The 18211-nt window shown below is 43.0% G+C and overlaps 1 protein-coding gene across 1 annotated transcript in view; it reads right to left on the reverse strand.

Annotated features, from left to right (window-relative positions):
* Nucleotides 1-8999: 8999 nt before the first annotated feature.
* LOC128366800 (golgin subfamily B member 1-like) overlaps nt 9000-18211 on the reverse strand; it is a 51843-nt gene continuing 42631 nt past the window's right edge. The window contains exons 20-27 of the mRNA XM_053327602.1: nt 18096-18181; nt 15831-15867; nt 14977-15123; nt 14243-14365; nt 14037-14134; nt 13675-13767; nt 13412-13526; nt 9000-9376 (exon numbers count right to left, since the gene is read on the reverse strand). Coding sequence (XP_053183577.1) covers nt 9218-9376; nt 13412-13526; nt 13675-13767; nt 14037-14134; nt 14243-14365; nt 14977-15123; nt 15831-15867; nt 18096-18181 — 858 coding nt within the window. The 3' untranslated portion in view covers nt 9000-9217. The remainder of the gene's footprint in view (nt 9377-13411; nt 13527-13674; nt 13768-14036; nt 14135-14242; nt 14366-14976; nt 15124-15830; nt 15868-18095; nt 18182-18211) is intronic.

The following is an 18211-nucleotide window of genomic DNA, read 5'->3' on the forward strand; positions in this document are numbered from 1 at the left end:
AGAAGAGAAACCGTATGGCTGTAACGCTGTTGCCGGTATTTAAAAATGGCGGTTTTAATTCTTGTGTGGGACGGCTCATGACTCTTCCAACGACAACTCTTCTGAACAATCAGCGGCTGGCAGTCTGTTGACGTCACATTTAGTATCGGCTCGACTCGCTTGGAACCTCAGCAGAGCAGATACTAAAAAAGTACCAGGTACCAGGTACTATCCCTAGTGGAAACGCAGAAAAAACCGAGTCGAGGTGAGTCGAGTCACTAATGAGAGTCAAGCTCCAAAAACAAGCTCATATCTTTTAACCCCCCCCCCCCCAACAGCAGTTTACAGTCTGCAAGTCCAAATGCAGGTAACCCCGGTGATGTCACTATGACATCATCAGGGTTAATTTCTTCAGACCCGTAGAAAACACTGTGCTGTGAGGAACGAGCTATGACTGAAACTGAAGTGTTTTGGCGGAGTGCTCCTTTAATGGAGGCAGTGAATACTTTTGTAGTTGATTCCATTGTATTATTAAAATTATATCTTTATACAGCAGCATCATCTAACATCATGGTAGACCTGTAGTCAAGACCACCTAAACCGAGACCAAGAACAAGACAGACCAAGTCAAGACTAAGACCAGTCGAGATCGAGGCCGAGAAAAAAAAAGAAAATCAAAAAAAAAAGTTACACCATATTTTGCATGAGTTGTAGAACATGAACACCATACTGGGTTCAGCTGCTAAGTATAAATATGAGATTGTATTATTTCAACTACACGCACAACAATACAGACAGAGACAGTGCATGTCTTGCGTGGAACTCACCGTAAATATTTTCGCAGATTGGGAAATGTGTGGCAATTGCATGATGGTTATTACTGGACTATTAGGGGATTGATTGAAATGGCATTATTTTCCACTGTAGTAGCCAAATTACACTTTATAACACCAACATCACTGAAAGGGTTTAGGCCTCATGCTTCATCAACACAACCATATGCAGATATTATTCAAAGGTCAATGATGCCATTTATTTATTTATTCAAATCCCCTCGAGACCGCTCTGCCCGGTCCGAGACATGGCGAGACTGAGAGACCCGAGACCAAGACCAAAGACCGTCGAGGCCGTGACAAGACCAAGACCATGAAAAAGTGGTCTTGACACCGGTCTTGGTCTCGAGAACTACAAGTCTACATCATGGTGATAGGTGCAAATGTTTTTTTGTGCCCCCTAACCCGCCCTAAACACAAGCACACACACACACAAACACCCCAGATAGCAAAATTCTTTTGGCCCATATCTGGCCCACATACACCATGGAATGATGGCACTTGGGCGGTCCGCTCATGTTTGCCAAAAGTGGGCCATAACCAAGCCATCACAATGCCAGATGTCAACCAAAAACACACCAAATAAACCAGTTCGGCCAAGACTGGCCCAAATATGTTTCAACAAAGGTGGGCCAAGTATGTTTCCTTATATGTGGGCCTCTTTAGGCTCACATCCGGATTAGTCATTGCCATACTTGCCATATTTCGGCTAAAGATGGGCCATATTCGTTTTGTGATATTTGGCCCAAATGTAGCATTTACTACATGGGCCAGTTTAGGTTCACGTCTGTTTTGTCCGGGCCAGAAGAATGCCTACAGTGCCGGATCATTGCCTCAAGTGGCCCACATTCGCATGCTATCTGGGACAGGCTTGGACACACACTTGAGAGAACAGCTATAGTCACTATGTAGGCTTTACAACATTACAGGTGACTGGACACACACTCATCCTGGACAGTAGCAGAAGCTCCACATCAACACTTATCTAACAGCCTGCCATGACCTGGGCTCAAACTACCACATCCTGATGATGTCTCCAAACTATCAAACATCACTAACAAAGCTAAACAAAGATATCTTGGTCAGTATGTCCATAAGCATAACCACCAAGACAAACACAGCTCATTATATACCTTACAAAAACACAGCATTCATGAATGGATGTGGCACCTATATCTATATCACACCATCATTTTTCCAACATATGAGGTTACAAGTACATTGCCATATATTTAAATCCCACTAATTCCACTTCATAACAAAGAGAAGCTGTACTCACTCATTAGAAGCTCATCTTACAGGTCCAAAGTCCTCTCTGCTGGTCTCATAGAGAGTATATCCAGTCCACTGAGTCCGGAGGAGCGGGACGCGGCGGTCAATGCCGCTTCATTTACGGCGCTAGCTAGCAAGCTAATGCTAGCTTCCGGCGGCATGCTAGCTTTTGCCTGGGTTGCCTGGGTTACCTGGGTTTGAGTAAAAAACTAATTTGGTCATTTTTAGCTTTACCCTCATCCTGCTTCTTTCTTTCCTTCCTCTTTTGCGTGCTGGCTAAACATGATACTTTTACCTTTTCTAGTCAACTTTCATCCACTTCCGGCTCAAAGGTGAAACAATTACGTGACGTCATCGCGCCTCATCATGATTGACAGATATCAAGGTGATTTAATTGGGCTAATGATCATTTCCTCCTCCCATACCAGCAGCCACTCAGCTAACCTACCTTACCTTACTGACCCGCCCCGAGCTATTTCATTCATAGAAACAACACGCCACTGTCTTTATATAAGAATGATCTCTAGATTATTCATTTGCAGGTTAAAGTATTTTATTTATTTATTTTTATTTATTTACTTATTTATTTTGCACTATACAACAAACAAATAAAATTAACAACATCCATAAGAAGCAGATTGTGCAGGTGAGATCAGATCAGGGGTTTATAGAATGAATCTCACCTCCTTACTTCAATACAACATTAATTAAAAGATAATAATCCTAAAATAATAAACATATAATAATAATATCAATAATAATAACTAACAATAACAATAATAATGGCAACAAAGTCAAACAAATACAAACATCAAAAACACTTTTTAAAATGTAATCAATGTGTAGAGAGAGGAAAAGGCCCATTAGCCTTGTTGACAACCAAAATAATAACTTACATAAATAGATATACAATAAAAAAACTTATTTAAGACTATATATAGGCTACAGGTGTTTTTAGTAAAAGGGTCATATTCTGCACATTTAATTTTTATTGACAACAACAATAATAATATAAAAAGCACCTGTCTCCTGTATGCATGCTAATAATAATCATAATCATAATAATAACAGAGCACAAAATAGTGTGAAAGCATTATCAATGAATATATAAAAATAGATAAAAGCTGTTGTTTCATAAGATTCTTAAATTGAGAAGTTGTACAAAACAGTCTTATTCCTCTGCTGTGATATTATACAAAACATCATCATAGCTTATTACTGGTTCAAGTTAGCTCGATATTAACTGGAATCTCTTATAAAGACAAAGTTAGATGTATTTTCTTAAAATGACATTTCTTTTCAAATGCAAATATCTTTTTAGATATAAAATAAGCCTTCTTGAAATCCCTGTTTTATAGTGCAGGAATGTTCCCCCTTTAAGATTGTTGATTGCTTCCTCTCTGATTAGCCTTATTTTCTATAAATGTATTAATAAGCATAAGTTTTGATTTGCTGTGTGAATGTCTGACCACAGTAAGAAGTGTTGAGAGTGTGCGTGGGCGGACTTTTTGTTATCAAGCCCAGCAGTATTTTTATAGAAGAGGTAAAACACCTACGACAGGTTTGAGGATATCTCTGTGAGCAGGTAACATCAACACCTTCCTCTCCTACAAATACACTTCATCACCAGCAGTCAAGGAACATTTTAAGATTCTTTTTTATATGATTTCTTTATTTCTTCTTGGCTGTATTCTGGATATTAGACATTTTCAGCTGACACAGCGAGAACTCTCCTCTATTAATACCTTTTATCTTATATCAGGGGTGTCAAACATGCGGCCCGTGGGCCAGAACCGGCCCGCCAAGGGGTTCAATCTGGCCCACTTTCCTTCCTTCCTTCCTTCCTCCCTTCCTTCCTTCCTTCTTGTTAATGATCTGGCCCACATCAGATCAAATTGGGCTGTATGTGTCCCTTTAATGAAAATGAGTTTGACACCTCTGTCTTATATGTACTAAACTGAAATGGCACTGTACTGTAATTTAAACCCCAACTGTATATGTTGCTACTTCAAAGCAGAGAGGCTCCTTCTGTTTTCAGGCTGCAGAAACCTCTGGAGAAATCTGTCTGTGTCCCTGAATGACTGTTTAAAGTCGGTGCTAAATGAGAATCCTTTCGTTCCTCCGTCCTTCCTTCTTTCCGTCTGTCCGTCCTTCCTCCTGTCCTTCCTCATTTCCTTCCTTCCTCCTTCCCTCCTTTCTTTCCTTCTCCCCCCTTCTTCCCTCCTTTCTGTCCTTCTCCCTCCCTTCCTCCCTCCTTTCCTTCCCTCTCCCTCCCTTCCTCCCCTCCCTGCCTCCTTTCTTTCCTTCCTTCCTTCCTCCTTCCCTGCTTTCTTTCCTTCTCCCTCCCTCCCTCCTTCCGTTCCTTCCTTCCTCCTTCCCTGCTTTCTTTCCTTCTCCCTCCCTTCCTCCCTCCATTCTTTTCTTCTCCCTCCTTCCTTCCTTCCTTCCTTCCTTCCCTCCCTCCCTCCCTCCCTCCTTTCCTTCCTTCCTTCCTTCCTTCCTTCCTTCCCTCCCTCCCTCCCTCCCTTCCTTCTCCCTTCCTTCTTCCTTCCTTTCCTTTCCTTCCCTTCCTCCCTCCCTCCTTCCTTCCTTCTTCCTTCCTTTCCTTTCCAACTGTATATGTTGCTACTTCAAAGCAGAGAGGCTCCTTCTGTTTTCAGGCTGCAGAAACCTCTGGAGAAACCTGTCTCTGTCCCTGAATGACTGAAATGTTGAAAGTCGGTGTTAAAATGTGAATCTACAGAGAATCCTTTGTGACTTTGAACGCCTCAAACACCAAAAAACCCAGAGAGGTAATTAAATTTAAATTCTAACAACGGCTGCAGTCAAAGTATCAGAGAATGCTTTTATTTTGGAAAATTATTCATGATAAAAAAAATAAATAAACCATACAACCAAATGTACGTTTCTCTGTCGGTTCATTTATTGTTAACCTTCGTATCGTCCTTCCGGGTCAAATTGACCCTGTCTGTTTGACTGTTCCTTCTTTCTGTCCTTCTTCCTCCCTCCCTTCCTTCCTTCCTCCATTCCATCCTTTTTCCTCCTTTCCTTCCTTCCTCCCTTCTTTCCCTTTCATCCTCCCTTCTTTCCTTCCTTCTTCCTCCCTTCCTTCATTCTTCCTCTGTTCCTTCCTTCCTCCCTCCCTCCTTTCTTATTCCTCCCTTCTTTCAATCCTTCCATCCTTCTTCCTCCCTCCTTTCCTTTCTTCTTCCTCCCTTCCATCCTTCCATTCTCCCTTCCTTGACTCGAGGACAACAGGAGGGTTAAACATTAAAGCGTTGCGATTTCTAATATTCAGTGTGCTGTGTTATGAAATGTCATGAGACCTTAAATAGAAAGTTTTATGTCACTTTCTAAATGGTTAATAAGAGGTTAAATATATATAACATGCAGCTCCTCAAGGAGGTTGCCTTCAGCTGCTCCTGTGCACAGTTTTCTACTCGTGATCTTCTTCTATGGTGTTAAAAAAAGCAGCACATGTATCACTGTATGCTGATGATACTCTGATGTATAATTAGTAATTAGCCTATTTTAAATGTGTCTAAAACAACCAGAGTTGTAAAAGGAAGCAGATATTCTTTAACTTTAAAACCAAAGCTACATATTAGCACGAATTAAATGTTAATAAAGAAGGTAGAAGATGATAAACATTTAGGAAATACCATTGAAAAATTAAATATAATGAGACTGTAGCATGTAGAGAATCATCGCTTAAATGTGATAAAATCTGTTTTTAACCCTCATGCTGTCCTCAAGTCAAGGAAGGGAGGAAGGAAGGAAGGAAGGGAAGAAGAAGGAAGGGAGGAAGTAGGAAGGAAAGGAGAGAGGGAGGAAGGAAGTAAATACTTTGTCGAATTAATGCTGGATTAAGTGAAATAAATACATTTTCTTTAAAGTCCTGTTTTCTCTGAGTGCTCTTGTATTTGTCCAAGAAAACATTTTGGTTTTGGCTTCATCATCTTTTTAATATTTTAGCCTCCAGTTATGGAGGCATCCAAACAGTCGGACGAGTGAAACGGACACATCATGTGATCAAAAGGAAGAAAAGTTGGATAAGCTTTATTAATCTTTTTTTTTTTTGGAGATGGTAAAGGGAAAGAAAAGCTCACCTCCAACACAGTATTGCACCAAGTTGAGCCTAAAAGTCATCAAAAGGAAACTAAACAGCTTCTCTTACTCTGAAAAATAGAGGCAGTAGAGAAAATATGCCATCTGAACTTTTTTTTTTTTTTTCTTCTTCAGTAGTTCAACAGGTTTTTTTTTTTTTTTTTTCATAAATAGATTCAGGTTCATTAGTTTTGTCCGTCAATCACACCTTTATGTACACAACATTAGGACAACGTACCACAAACTCATCAGTCACCAAGTTTTCTACAAAACCGGATCAATTAACAAGCCGGAAAACGTCTTTTACACTTCCCATCACATTTTACTTTTGCAGGTTAAAATAATTTAGCTTGTCATTTGACCTCGTTTTGTGGAAAAATCATCTTTTTATCAGATCATATTATTTTAAATTCACAATCAAGAGGAAATGTACAGTCATCAAACATCAGGCAGAGAGGATAGAAATGCATATATACATACATACAGTTCATTACAGACACTGTACAGCATACTAATCTGAGGATGCACACTTAAATACAGAAATAATTAAATACAGTTTTTGTACTTTCATAGCTTTCTGCAGCACGTTTTCAATGGCACACCATAAAATATATATATGTCGTCTCCCAGTAACTATGACAACACATGAGAGCACTTATTCAAACTGCCAAAGGTAAAAAAAAGTACAGACACCTTTGGCTTTACAGCAGGGGGGTCAAACTCATATTCACTCAAGGGCCACATGCAGACCAATTTGATCTGATGTGGGCCGGATCATTAAAAAGATGGAGGGAGGAAAGGAAGGAAGGAAGGAAGGAAGGAAGGAGGGAGTAAGGAAGAACAGAAGTAAGAAAGGTATGAAGGACAGATGGAAGGAAGGAAGGAACGAAGAAAGGAAATGGGGAAGGTAAGGAGGAAGGACAGAAGGAAGAAACAGAGGAAGGAAGAAAGGGAGGAAGGACAGATGGAAGGTAGGGAGGAAGGACAGATGGAAGAAAGGAAGGAAGGAAAAGAACACAGGAAGGAAACTGGGCCGGATCACACCCCTCGGCGGGCCGGTTCTGGCCCACGGGCCGCATGTTTGACACCCCTGCTTTACAGTCTGAAGGGAATAAGAGGAAGAGGAGGAAGAGGAAGTGGAAGGGAGGGGTTGTAGTGCTTCTGAGCTTAGGTGAGATGATTATATATTTACACACATTTGGAGTTTCAGTGCATAGTTTTAACTCAGCATCGAGATTATGTGCAAGGTATGAAACCAAGCAGGCAAAAAAATAAAAAAGCAGCAGCTGGTGCCAACGTGTGTGACTGTGAGGAAGAGGTGATGATGATGATGATGATAATGATTTAAAACAGAGGAGTCAAATTCTGTTTGTCTCATTTTCATTCAAGGGGTCAAATACAGCCCAATTTGATCTCAGGAAGGAAAGATGGAAGGAAGAGAAGGGAAGACAAGAAGGATGTAAAGATGGAAGGAAGGAAGGAAAAGAAGGGCAGATGGAAGGAAGGAAGGAAGGAAGGAAGGAAGGAAGGAAGGAAGGAAAAAAAAGAAGGGCAGATGGAAGGAAGGAAGGAAGGAAGGGCGGATGGAAGGAAGGAAGGAAGGAGGGAAGGAAGGAAGGGCAGATGGAAGGAGGGAAGGAAGGAAAAGAAGGGCAGAAGGAAGGAAAAGAAGGGCAGATGGAAGGAAGGAAGGAAAAGAAGGGCAGATGGAAGGAAGGAAGGAAGGAAGGAAAAGAAGGGCAGAAGGAAGGAAAAGAAGGGCAGATGGAAGGAAGGAAGGAAAAGAAGGGCAGAAGGAAGGAAAAGAAGGGCAGATGGAAGGAAGGAAGGAAGGAAGAAAGAAAGAAAGGAGCCTGGGCCGAATTGGACCTTTCGGTGGGCCGGTTCTGGCCCACGGACCGTATGTTTGACCCCCCTGCTTTAAACCAACATTTATACAGTAGTGTTAACCAAGAATGGATATGGCTTTCTTCACCTTCTTCAGGCGTTCATATATATATATATTTATATTTATATGTGTAAATACGTTTTACATGGAAAGGCTTCATCTCTTTGCTCGTCTCCTTTTTTTTAAACGTTGATCTGAAAACGACTAAATAAATTATTACGATCTTATAAACCTGCGATTTATCTTTCAGAAAAACACACAAAAAAAAAAAGAAGGTGGAGGAGTTTTATGCTTTAAGGCTTGATTTAACGTACAATTATTTAAAGTAAAAAGTCGCAGTTGGAGATGTAGTTGAAGCTAATATTAACAAATCACCAGTGCACAGTGTGAGTATAACTGTAAATGAGCCAGTTTTAGTGTTTCACAACGAGGAGTTAACTCAAAAAGAAAAAGAAAAAAAAAAGAAAAAAAGAAAACATCCACACATAAATACAGACTTCAGCTTTGACTTGGAACCTTTTAGCCCAGCAGGGGTGTCAAACTCATCTTCATTCAAGGGCCACATACAGACCAATTTGATCTGATGTGGGCCGGATCATTAAAAAGATGGAGGGAGGGAGGGAAGGAAGGAAGGGGGGAAGAAGGAGGAAGGAAGGAAGGAAGGAAGGAAGGGAGGGAGGACAGACAGAAGGAATGAAGGAAGGAAAGGAGGACAAAAGGAGGAAAGGGAGGAAGGACAGGTGGAAGGAAGGAACGAAGTAAGGAAAAAAGATGGAGGGAGGGAAGGAAGGAAGGAAGGAAAAAAGGAAGGTAAGAAGGACAGACAAAAGGAAGGAAGGGAGGAAGGAAAGACAGACGGAAGGAAGAAAGGAAAGGGAGGAAGGACAGAAGGAGCAAAGGGAGGAAGGACAGGTGGAAGGAAGGAACGAAGTAAGGAAAAAAGGAAGGTAGGAAGGACAGACAGACGGAGCAAAGGGAGGAAGGACAGAGGGAGGAAAGATAGGAAGGACAGATGGAAAGAAGGAAAAGAACACATGAAGGAAAGTGGGCCGGATTGCACCCCTCGGCGGTCCAGTTCTGGCCCGCGGGCCGCATGTTTGACACCCCTGTTTTAGCCGATCGTTCGTTAGCGCAGTGTTTACAGGGCACCGGTGAGGCACATGAGGACAAGCACGTGTAGTGTGAGCAAGTAGGCCAGGAAGAAGTATCGAGATCGGGCCCGGCTCGTCAGCAGTCTGGAGAAGTAGAGGCTCCTCCCTCGGAGCCACCGCCGGCACGCCACCATGCCGCCCTTCACCTGCAGTAACCAACAGAAGAACATCAAGACGACCGTTCCAACACAGCAGTATATGAAGTTTAAATAAAGCCCAATTTCCACCGGGTCCGTCCTCCCTCCCTCCTTTCCTTCCTTCCTTCCCTCCTCCTTGCTTATTTCCTTCCCTCCTTCCTTCCTTCCTTCCATCCTCCCTTCCCTCCCTGCTACTACAGTAATTACAGTAGACTAAAGACTCGTTCGGATTTGATTGTGCTGCTACTACAGTAATTACGGTAGACTAGCTACTACAGTAATTACGGTAGACTAAAGGCACTCGTTCAGATTTGACTGGGCTGCTACTACAGTAATTACAGTAGACTAAAGGCTCTCGTTCAGATTTGATTGTGCTGCTACTACAGTAATTACGGTAGACTAAAGGCCCTCGTTCGGATTTGATTGTGCTGCTACTACAGTAATTACGGTAGACTAAAGGCTCTCGTTGGGATTTGATTGTGCTGCTACTACAGTAATTACGGTAGACTAGCTACTAAAGTAATTACGGTAGACTAAAGGCTCTCGTTGGGATTTGATTGGGCTGCTACTACAGCAATTACGGTACACTAAAGGCTCTCGTTCGGATTTGATTGGGCTGCTACTACAGTAATTACGGTAGACTAAAGGCACTCGATGGGATTTCATTGGGCTGCTACTACAGTAATTACGGTAGACTAAAGGCACTGTTGGGATTTGATTGTGCTGCTACTACAGTAATTACGGTAGACTAAAGGCACTCGTTGGGATTTGATTGGGCTGCTACTACAGTAATTACGGTAGACTAAAGGCATTCGTTCGGATTTGACTGGGCTGCCGTAATTACTGTATTAACAGTGCAACTTCATTTTAAAAGGCAGATTTCCCTCCCAGAGCTCCACTGCTGCTGTAACGCTCCCGGTGTGAGTTGACGCCGGGCAGAGGACGGAGCTAAACCCTAGCGCAGCTGTTCCGCACCGCTGACGGACCCGGTGGAAATCCCCAGTAACTGATAACTGTGGGAGATTAAAGTCCCACTCCACTCAAAAATGTTCCTTCAAGTTGAATGTTTGAGCTTCTCTGTGCAGTTTCACATTAATCTGCTGGAGAAGGAAAACGTTTCTCAGAGTTCACCTTAGCGTTTTTTTACCTATGAGCATGATTTGTGACATCACAGCTACTTTGGAGCCAATCATCATGGTCCAGTATGAAACGGACACAAATGCAAGGTGGAAACTTGAAGCATGCAGTGCACAAACACTGAGGATGGAGACATGTTACAAAAGAACGATACTTACATACTCATAGATTCTGGATTTGTTTAAATAAAGGGAGAAGGAGGAAACGTCATTTCAAGGATTTTTAATTACGTTTTTTTCTCTTTTCTGGTCAATATTTGAATTTAAACCTATAGCAGCTTTTCTCACTTATAATATATTTCCTTCTTTTTTATATTGATACCTAATCCTGTTCACTGTTAGGCAACACAGCACTAAGGAAAATATCTTATATGTACAAACCTAAAGTATTATAATTAGGGCTGTCAGCTTTAACGCGTTAATCGCGATTAGATTAATGCAATCCATAACGTGTTAATTTTTTAAACACATTTTAATGTTGCAAGCCTTTTTGTCCCTTCTACTCCCCCGTAGACGGCTCCTCTAGCTGTAGCGCTATGCTTTGAAGTGGCCTCCTGCAGTAAACCTACCGCGCTGATGGAAAGTAAGAGAGCTACTGGACTTTTGAACGGCTTGTTTAACTTTAAAACACTTCCAGACGCTTCAGTTGACAAGTCAAAAGTAAAATGCAACCTGTGTCAAACGGAGTTTAACTACCACCGGAGTACGTGGAGTTTGAGTTAGCACCTCCACGCTAAACACCCAGGTGCAGCCAAGCCAGCCTCAGCTCCACCAAAGGACCATTTTGGAGTGTGGGAGTCGCAGCAGAGCCGTGATTGATTCCCAGTTAAGACACTCTGGTAAGAAATGCTTTACATTATGGGCTTAAAACTGCCTTCAAATGGAAAATAACAGGATTTTAAACACGCAATTCAAAACACGATTAACTACGGAAATTCTGCGATTAATCTCGATTAAAAAATTAATCGTTTGACAGCCCTAATTATAAGTATTTTTACTGGTCTTAAAGCATAGAATGAGATCTCACAATTCATCATAACTTTTTCTTTTTAAAACAGCGAGTATTTGATTTCACACACAGATAAATGCAGACTTCACATTTCCAGCAGCTGAGCCTCAATTTTACCTCCTGAAATGTCAAACTGATGCTGGCAGATTTGATCACCTGTAGATAACTAGAACTGAAAACTCCCTGTCTCCTGCTGACCTTGTAACGTTAGTAAATTAAGTCAAATGAGAAACCTTTTAAAAAGGTTCTGTAATATGCAGAAGTGATGAGACATGTGCAGTGAAAATGTCAGCATCCTCACAAGCTGAGGTGGAAAGCACAAGAAAAAAAGCAGCAGCGTTGTTTTTATATTGCAGGATAAATAGAAAAGATAGTGTTATATATCACTCTAACATGAAACATGATTCATTAATAATCACTTCAACAAGAGAAAAGACTCTGATCATATAAAGCAGGGGTGTCAAACTCGCCACATACACACCAATTTAATCTCATGTGGGCCGGATCATTAAAAAGATGGAGGGAAGGAAGGGAGGAAGGAAGGAAGGAAGGAGAGACGGATGAAAAGGAGAAAGGAAGGAAGAAAGGGAGGAAGGAAGGAAGGACAAATGGAAGAAAGGGAGGAAGGAAGGAAGGACAGACAGAAGAAAGGGAGGAAGGAAGGACAGACGGAAGAAAGGGAGGAAGGAAGGAAGGACGGAAGAAAGGGAGGAAGGAAGGAAGAAAGGGAGGAAGGAAGGAAGGACAGACGGAAGAAAGGGAGGAAGGAAGGAAAAAAGGGAGGAAGGGAGGAAGGAAGGAAGAAAGGGAGGGAGGAAGGAAGGACAGACGGAAGAAAGGGAGAAAGGAAGGAAGAACAGACGGAAGAAAGGGAGGAAGGAAGGAAGGAAGGACAGACGGAAGAAAGGGAGGAAGGAAGGAAGAAAAGGAGGAAGGAAGGAAGAAAGGGAGGAAGGTAGGAAGGAAAGACAGATGGAAGAAAGGGAGGAAGGAAGGAAGGACAGACGGAAGAAAGGGAGGAAGGAAGGACAGACGGAAGAAACAAAGGAAGGAAGGAAGGGAGGACAGATGGAAGAAAAGTGGGCCAGATTGCACCCCTAGACGGGCCGGTTCTGGCCCACAGGTCGTATGTTTGACACCCCTGTTCTAACCCTTTCCTCGTTCTTCTGCTTGAATGCTTCTGTGTTTATAGTTTTTGGAGAGGATGACATCACTCCTACTTAAGGCTGCTCAATTAATCGAAATCTGATCGTGATTATGATTTAGGGGCCAAACGATCTCAAAACTAATAAAATCGGGGGGGAAATGATTTTTAATAATAATAATGAGATAGCGCTCAATAAGAAAGATTTTATTTTGAAAAGCTTAGACAGGAAGCCGCTGCAGCTCCGTTAGTTTGACAGAAGCTGAAACACACGGTGAAATGTTTTAACTGTAAATAAAAGTGCAGAGTTTCCAGCCTGCGTCAGACGATGCTGAGTTTACTGACTAATTATTAAAAACCAGGAAGTGATGTGTGAACTATCGTCATGGTAACCAGCTCAGCTGTAATATCTCTGCTCGTTTTCTGCTGTGTGTTGCGTTAAACGGCAGATAAAAGGCTGCTGCTGGGAGGGAAAATTAATTAAACTGAATGGACAAGAAATGTCCAATAAATGCAGCATGTTTCTAAAGTTTTAAAAAAAAGCGTTTTAATAATCGTGATTTCAATTTTGACCCAAAAAATCGTGATTATGATTTTTTCCCCTAATCGAGCATCGAGCAGCCCTAGTCCTACTGCAGCTCCACGTTCACTTCAACATTAAACAGTCAGCTGATCTCCAGTTTGCCTCTCTGGATGAAAAGAGGCAAAATAAAAGAACAAATAAATGAATAAAAACCAGTGAGTTGACTTTGTACCTTTTGTGTTAGCAGAGGCTGGTTCGGGTCGAGACTCAGAGCTTCCCACTCCTCCTCTGTTTCCATCTCGATACTGAAATCCCTCTGACTGTCTCTGGACAGACTGGAGGCAACGCTGCAATAAAAAAAAAACCAAAAACAATCAGAAAAGTTGTTGAATATACTCTATATATGTGTCTGTGTGTGTGTGTGTGTGTGTGTGTGTGTGTGTGTGTGTGTGTGAGGAAGAAGGTGTTAGATAGGTGACTGATTTCGGGTCTCACCTCTTCGCTCGGTCCTCAGCAAGACGCAGAGCCTCCTCAGCTGTCTCCCTCCTGGCTCGCTCATCTGCTAGACTCTGCTCCACCTCTAGCAGCCTGAACACACACACACACGCACACACACACACACACACACACACACACACACACACACACACACACACACACACACACACACACACACACACAAAAAATGGTAATATATCTGTGAGCTCGACCAATTCTACAAATTATCTGCAAATATCTGCCAGACAGTGTGGATGACATCACACAGAGCTACACACTTGTCTGTGTGTGTGTGTGTGTGTGTGTGTGTGTCTGTGTGTGTGTGTGTGTCTGTGTGTGTGTGTGTGTGCTCTCCTCACCTTTCTCTCAGCTGACCGGCTTCAGCAGTGTCAGAAATGACGGAGTCGTTGTTTCTCTCCTGGGGGGCTCCGGGTGCAACCTCAGCGTATGGCGACCCCTGCTGGTGGAGACAAAACATTACAAGTAGTAAATATAGAGATGAACCTTTTTGAGGTTTAAGGATTAGAAAGATAACCATGACATATATTTATAATGTATTTCTCACCTGAGCCTGGCCTTGGACTTGGCCTTCCAGCCAGTGGCAGCGGGTCTGAGTGTCCCTCAGGGTTTGAGAAACGGCCCTCAGCTGGGTGGCAACCGCACCTTTCTCCTCCACCGTCTGCTGCAGCTGTGAGGAAGATGAGGAGGAAGATGATGAGGAAGATGATGCATATTATAGCGTATAACAGTACACAGTGATGGAAGAAATCAGTGCTGTAATCTAACTGGAAGCATTTCACAAACATCTCACACGTGACTTCACTCTGTATTTAAAACCCTCCAGTCAAGGAAGAAAGGGAGGAAGGAAGAAGGAAGGAAAGGAGGTAGGGAGGAAGGAAGGAAGAAAGAAGGAAAGGAGGGAGGGAGGGAAAAGGAGGAAAGAAGGAAGGATGGAAGGAAGGAAAGGAGGGGGAAGGAGGAAAGAAGGAAGGAAGAAAGGAAGGAAGGAAGGAAGGAAGGAAGGAAGAAAGGAAAGGAACGAGGGAAGGAAAGAAGGTAGGGGCGAAGGAAGGAAGGAAGGAAGAAGGAAGGAAAGGAGGGAGGAAGGTAGGGAGGGAGGGAGGGAGGGAGGGAGAAAGGAAAAGAGGAAGGGAGGAAGGGAGGAAAGAAAAGGAAAGGAAAGGAGGAAGGAAGGAGGGAGGGAGAAAGGAAAAAGGGAAGGACGGAAAGAAAGAACAGTCAAAACAGACGAGAGGACGACAGGAAGCTTAACTCTGTCTCCTCATCGGGGTTTCATACCTTGGTGTTGAGCTGCTGGAAGTACTGGTCTCTCTGCTGGATCTCGTACATGCAGCGCTGCAGGTTTTGGTGCAGATGGATCCTCTCTGCCTCCATCCGCCTCACCGCCTCCTCCAGTCCACTCTGACCTGACGGAGCTACGGCTTCCTGCAGCGGGCGGACACAGAAACACACCGAGTTAAAAATAAGATCTAACACTCAACAAAGGGTTGGATTTAAATGTGAAAACACGATACACAGAGATTTGGTTTTATTTAACCCTCCTGTTGTCCTCGAGTTAAGGAAGGAAGGGAGAAGGGAGAAGGAAGGGAGGGAGGAAGAGAGGAAAGAAGGAAGGACAGGAGGGAGGAGCGAAGGGAGGGAGGAAGGAAGGACGAAGAAAGGAAGGAAAGGAGGGTGGAAGGAAGGACAAAGGAAGGAAGGAAAGGAGGGCAGAAGGGAGGAAGAAGGAAGGGAGGAAGGGAGGAAAAAGGAAGGAGGGAGAGAGGAAGGAAGGAAGGACAGAAGGAAGGAAAGGAGGGAGGAAAGGAAGGAAGGGAGAGAGGGAGAAAGGAAGGAAGGGAGAGAGGGAGAAAGGAAGGAAGGGAGAGAGGGAGAAAGGAAAGGACGAAGGAAGGAAGGAAAGGAGGGCGGAAGGGAGGGAGAAGGAAGGGAGGGAGGAAAAAGGAAGGAAGGAAGGAAGGAAGGAAGGAAGGAAGGAAGGAAGGAAAGAAGGAAGAAGGAACAGTCAAAACAGATGAGGTCAATTTGGCCCGGGAGGACGACACAAGGGTTAAGATAAACAAACGTCTTTCTATCAGTAAACCTCTAACAGCAGTATCATGCAATAATAAAACAAGACATTAATAACTCACCTTGACTGTCTGGGTTTCCTTCTTCTCTCCTTCAGACCTGTAAAGCAGAACAATGTTTAACACCAAAAGCCAAAACTGACTCGCTGTGGTCCGTTATAAACTAAATAATAAGTATTAAATAAGTAAATAAGTAAAGCAATGAGACAGGAAGTAGAATTCTGCTTTGAGGAAGTGATGAGCAGAACTGAAAAGCAGGTTTCTTCCTACAGAAATGGAACAATTTCAAAATAAGAGCTGAAACCAAACCTGTGGATCCCGAACCTGCAAGATTTTCCTTCCTTCCTTCCTTCATTCCTTCCTTCCTTCCTTCATTCCTTCCTTCTCTCCTAAATTCCTTCCTCTTTTCGTCCTTACTACTTTCCTTCCTTCCTTCCTTCCTTCCTTCCTTCCTTCTCTCCTAAATTCCTTCCTCTTTTCATCCTTACTCCGTTCCTCCCTCCCTCCTTATTCCTTTCCTTCCTTCCTTCCTTCCTTAAATTCCTTCCTCTTTTCATCCTTACTCCTTTCCTTCTTTCCTCCCTCCCTCCTTACTCCTTTCCTTCCTTCCTCCTGTCCTTCCTTGACCTGAGGACTTCCATAACCATTGTAATATCTCTTAAAGCTGAATGTATGAAGACTGCCTCATATACTGTGAGAACAAGTGAAGTCTGACAGTCATACAAACAGCAGGCTGGCAGTTGACTTTTCTTTAACCCTCCTGTCGTCCTCCCGGGTCAAATTGACCCCATCTCTCTTTTGACTGCTCCTTCTTTCCTTCCTTCTTCCCTCTTTCTTTAATTTTTCCTTCCTTCTTCCCCTCCAACCTTCTGTCTTTGCTCCCTCCTCCTTCCATCCTCCCTTCCTTCCCATGTCCTTCCTCCCTCCCTCCCTCCTTACTTCCTTCCTTCTCTCCTAAATTCCTTCCTCTTTTCATCCTTACTCCTTTCCTTCCCTCCTCCTTACTCCTTTCCTTCCTTCCTTCTTTTCGATCCTTCCTTCTCTCCTAAATTCCTTCCTCTTTTCGTCCTCACTACTTTCCTTCCTTCTTTCCTTAAATTCCTTCCTCTTTTCATCCTTACTCCTTTCCTCCCTCCCTCCTTACTCCTTTCCTTCCTTCCTTCCTTCGCCCTTTCCTCCCTCCCTCCCTCCTTACTCCTTTCCTTCCATCCTTCCTTCCTTCTTTCCTTAAAAAAGAAGAAAAGGAGTAAGGATGAAAAGAGGAAGTCTTTTCATCCTTACTCCTTTTCTTCTTTCCTCCCTCCCTCCCTCTCTCCTTACTCCTTTCCTTCCTTCCTTCCTTCCTTCCTCCTGTCCTTCCTTGACCTGAGGACTTCTAAAACCATTTTAATATCTCTTAAAGCTGAATGTATGAAGACTGTCTCATATACTGTTAGAACAAGTGATGTCTGAGAGTCATAAAAACAGCAGGCTGGCAGTTGACTCTTCTTTAATAGCGTTCCCAGCTGGATGCAGACATTTCTGGAGGTTATGTCTGAATATGGTTTGTTATGTGTAGGCAGGAGACACATAAGCACCAGATATTCTTTTTAATATAAATTCGTACAGGAAGTTTCTGCTGCCCACCAGAGACTGATATTGGTTGAATTATCACTTTGGTGCACTTAAATTAAAGCGTTTACTCAGGATGTATTTAACCCTCCTGTCGTCCTACCGGGTCAAATTGACCCCGTCTCTTTTGACTGTTCCTCCCTTCCTTCCTTCCTTCCTCTTTCTTTAATTTTCCTTTGTTCTTCCCCTCCTTCTATACTTCTTTCCTCACATCCTTCCTTGCTTCTTTCCTTCCTTCCCCCCTCCCTCCCTCCCTCCTTACTCCTTTCCTCCCTCCTCCTCTCATTACTTCCTTCCTCCCTCCCTACTCTCTTCCTTCCTTCCTCCCTCCTTACTCCTTTCCTTCCTCCCTCCCTCCCACCTTTCCTTCCTTACTCCTTTCCTCCCTCCCTCCCTCCCTCCCACCTTTCCTTCCTTACTCCTTTCCTCCCTCCCTCCCTCCTTTCCTTACTCCTTTCCTCCCTTCCTTTTTTCCTTACTTCCTTCCACCCTTCCTCCTTACTCCCTTTCCTTCTCTCCTTCCTTCCTTCCTCCCTCCCTCCTTACTCCTTTCCTTCCTTCCTTCCTTCCTTTCTTTCTTGACCTGAGGACAACAGTTGGGAGGAGTGTTTAACAGACATGAACTACAAGGCATAACTGTGATTTTCAGTTGGCTCTTTCTTTTCTGAACAAACAAAAACATGCATACATATTTTTTAATCTTCAGTTTGCTTTTACCTCAGATCTGCTGTTTCTTCTTGGCGAATGTGGTCTTCTTTTCCAGTTTGCACCATCTGTACTGTTTGTTGTTTCTCATCCATCTGCTGCAAAAACAGAAAAAAATAGCAGAGAAA

Source organism: Scomber japonicus, chromosome 1, assembly GCF_027409825.1.
Source record: "Scomber japonicus isolate fScoJap1 chromosome 1, fScoJap1.pri, whole genome shotgun sequence".
NCBI lineage: Eukaryota > Metazoa > Chordata > Actinopteri > Scombriformes > Scombridae > Scomber > Scomber japonicus.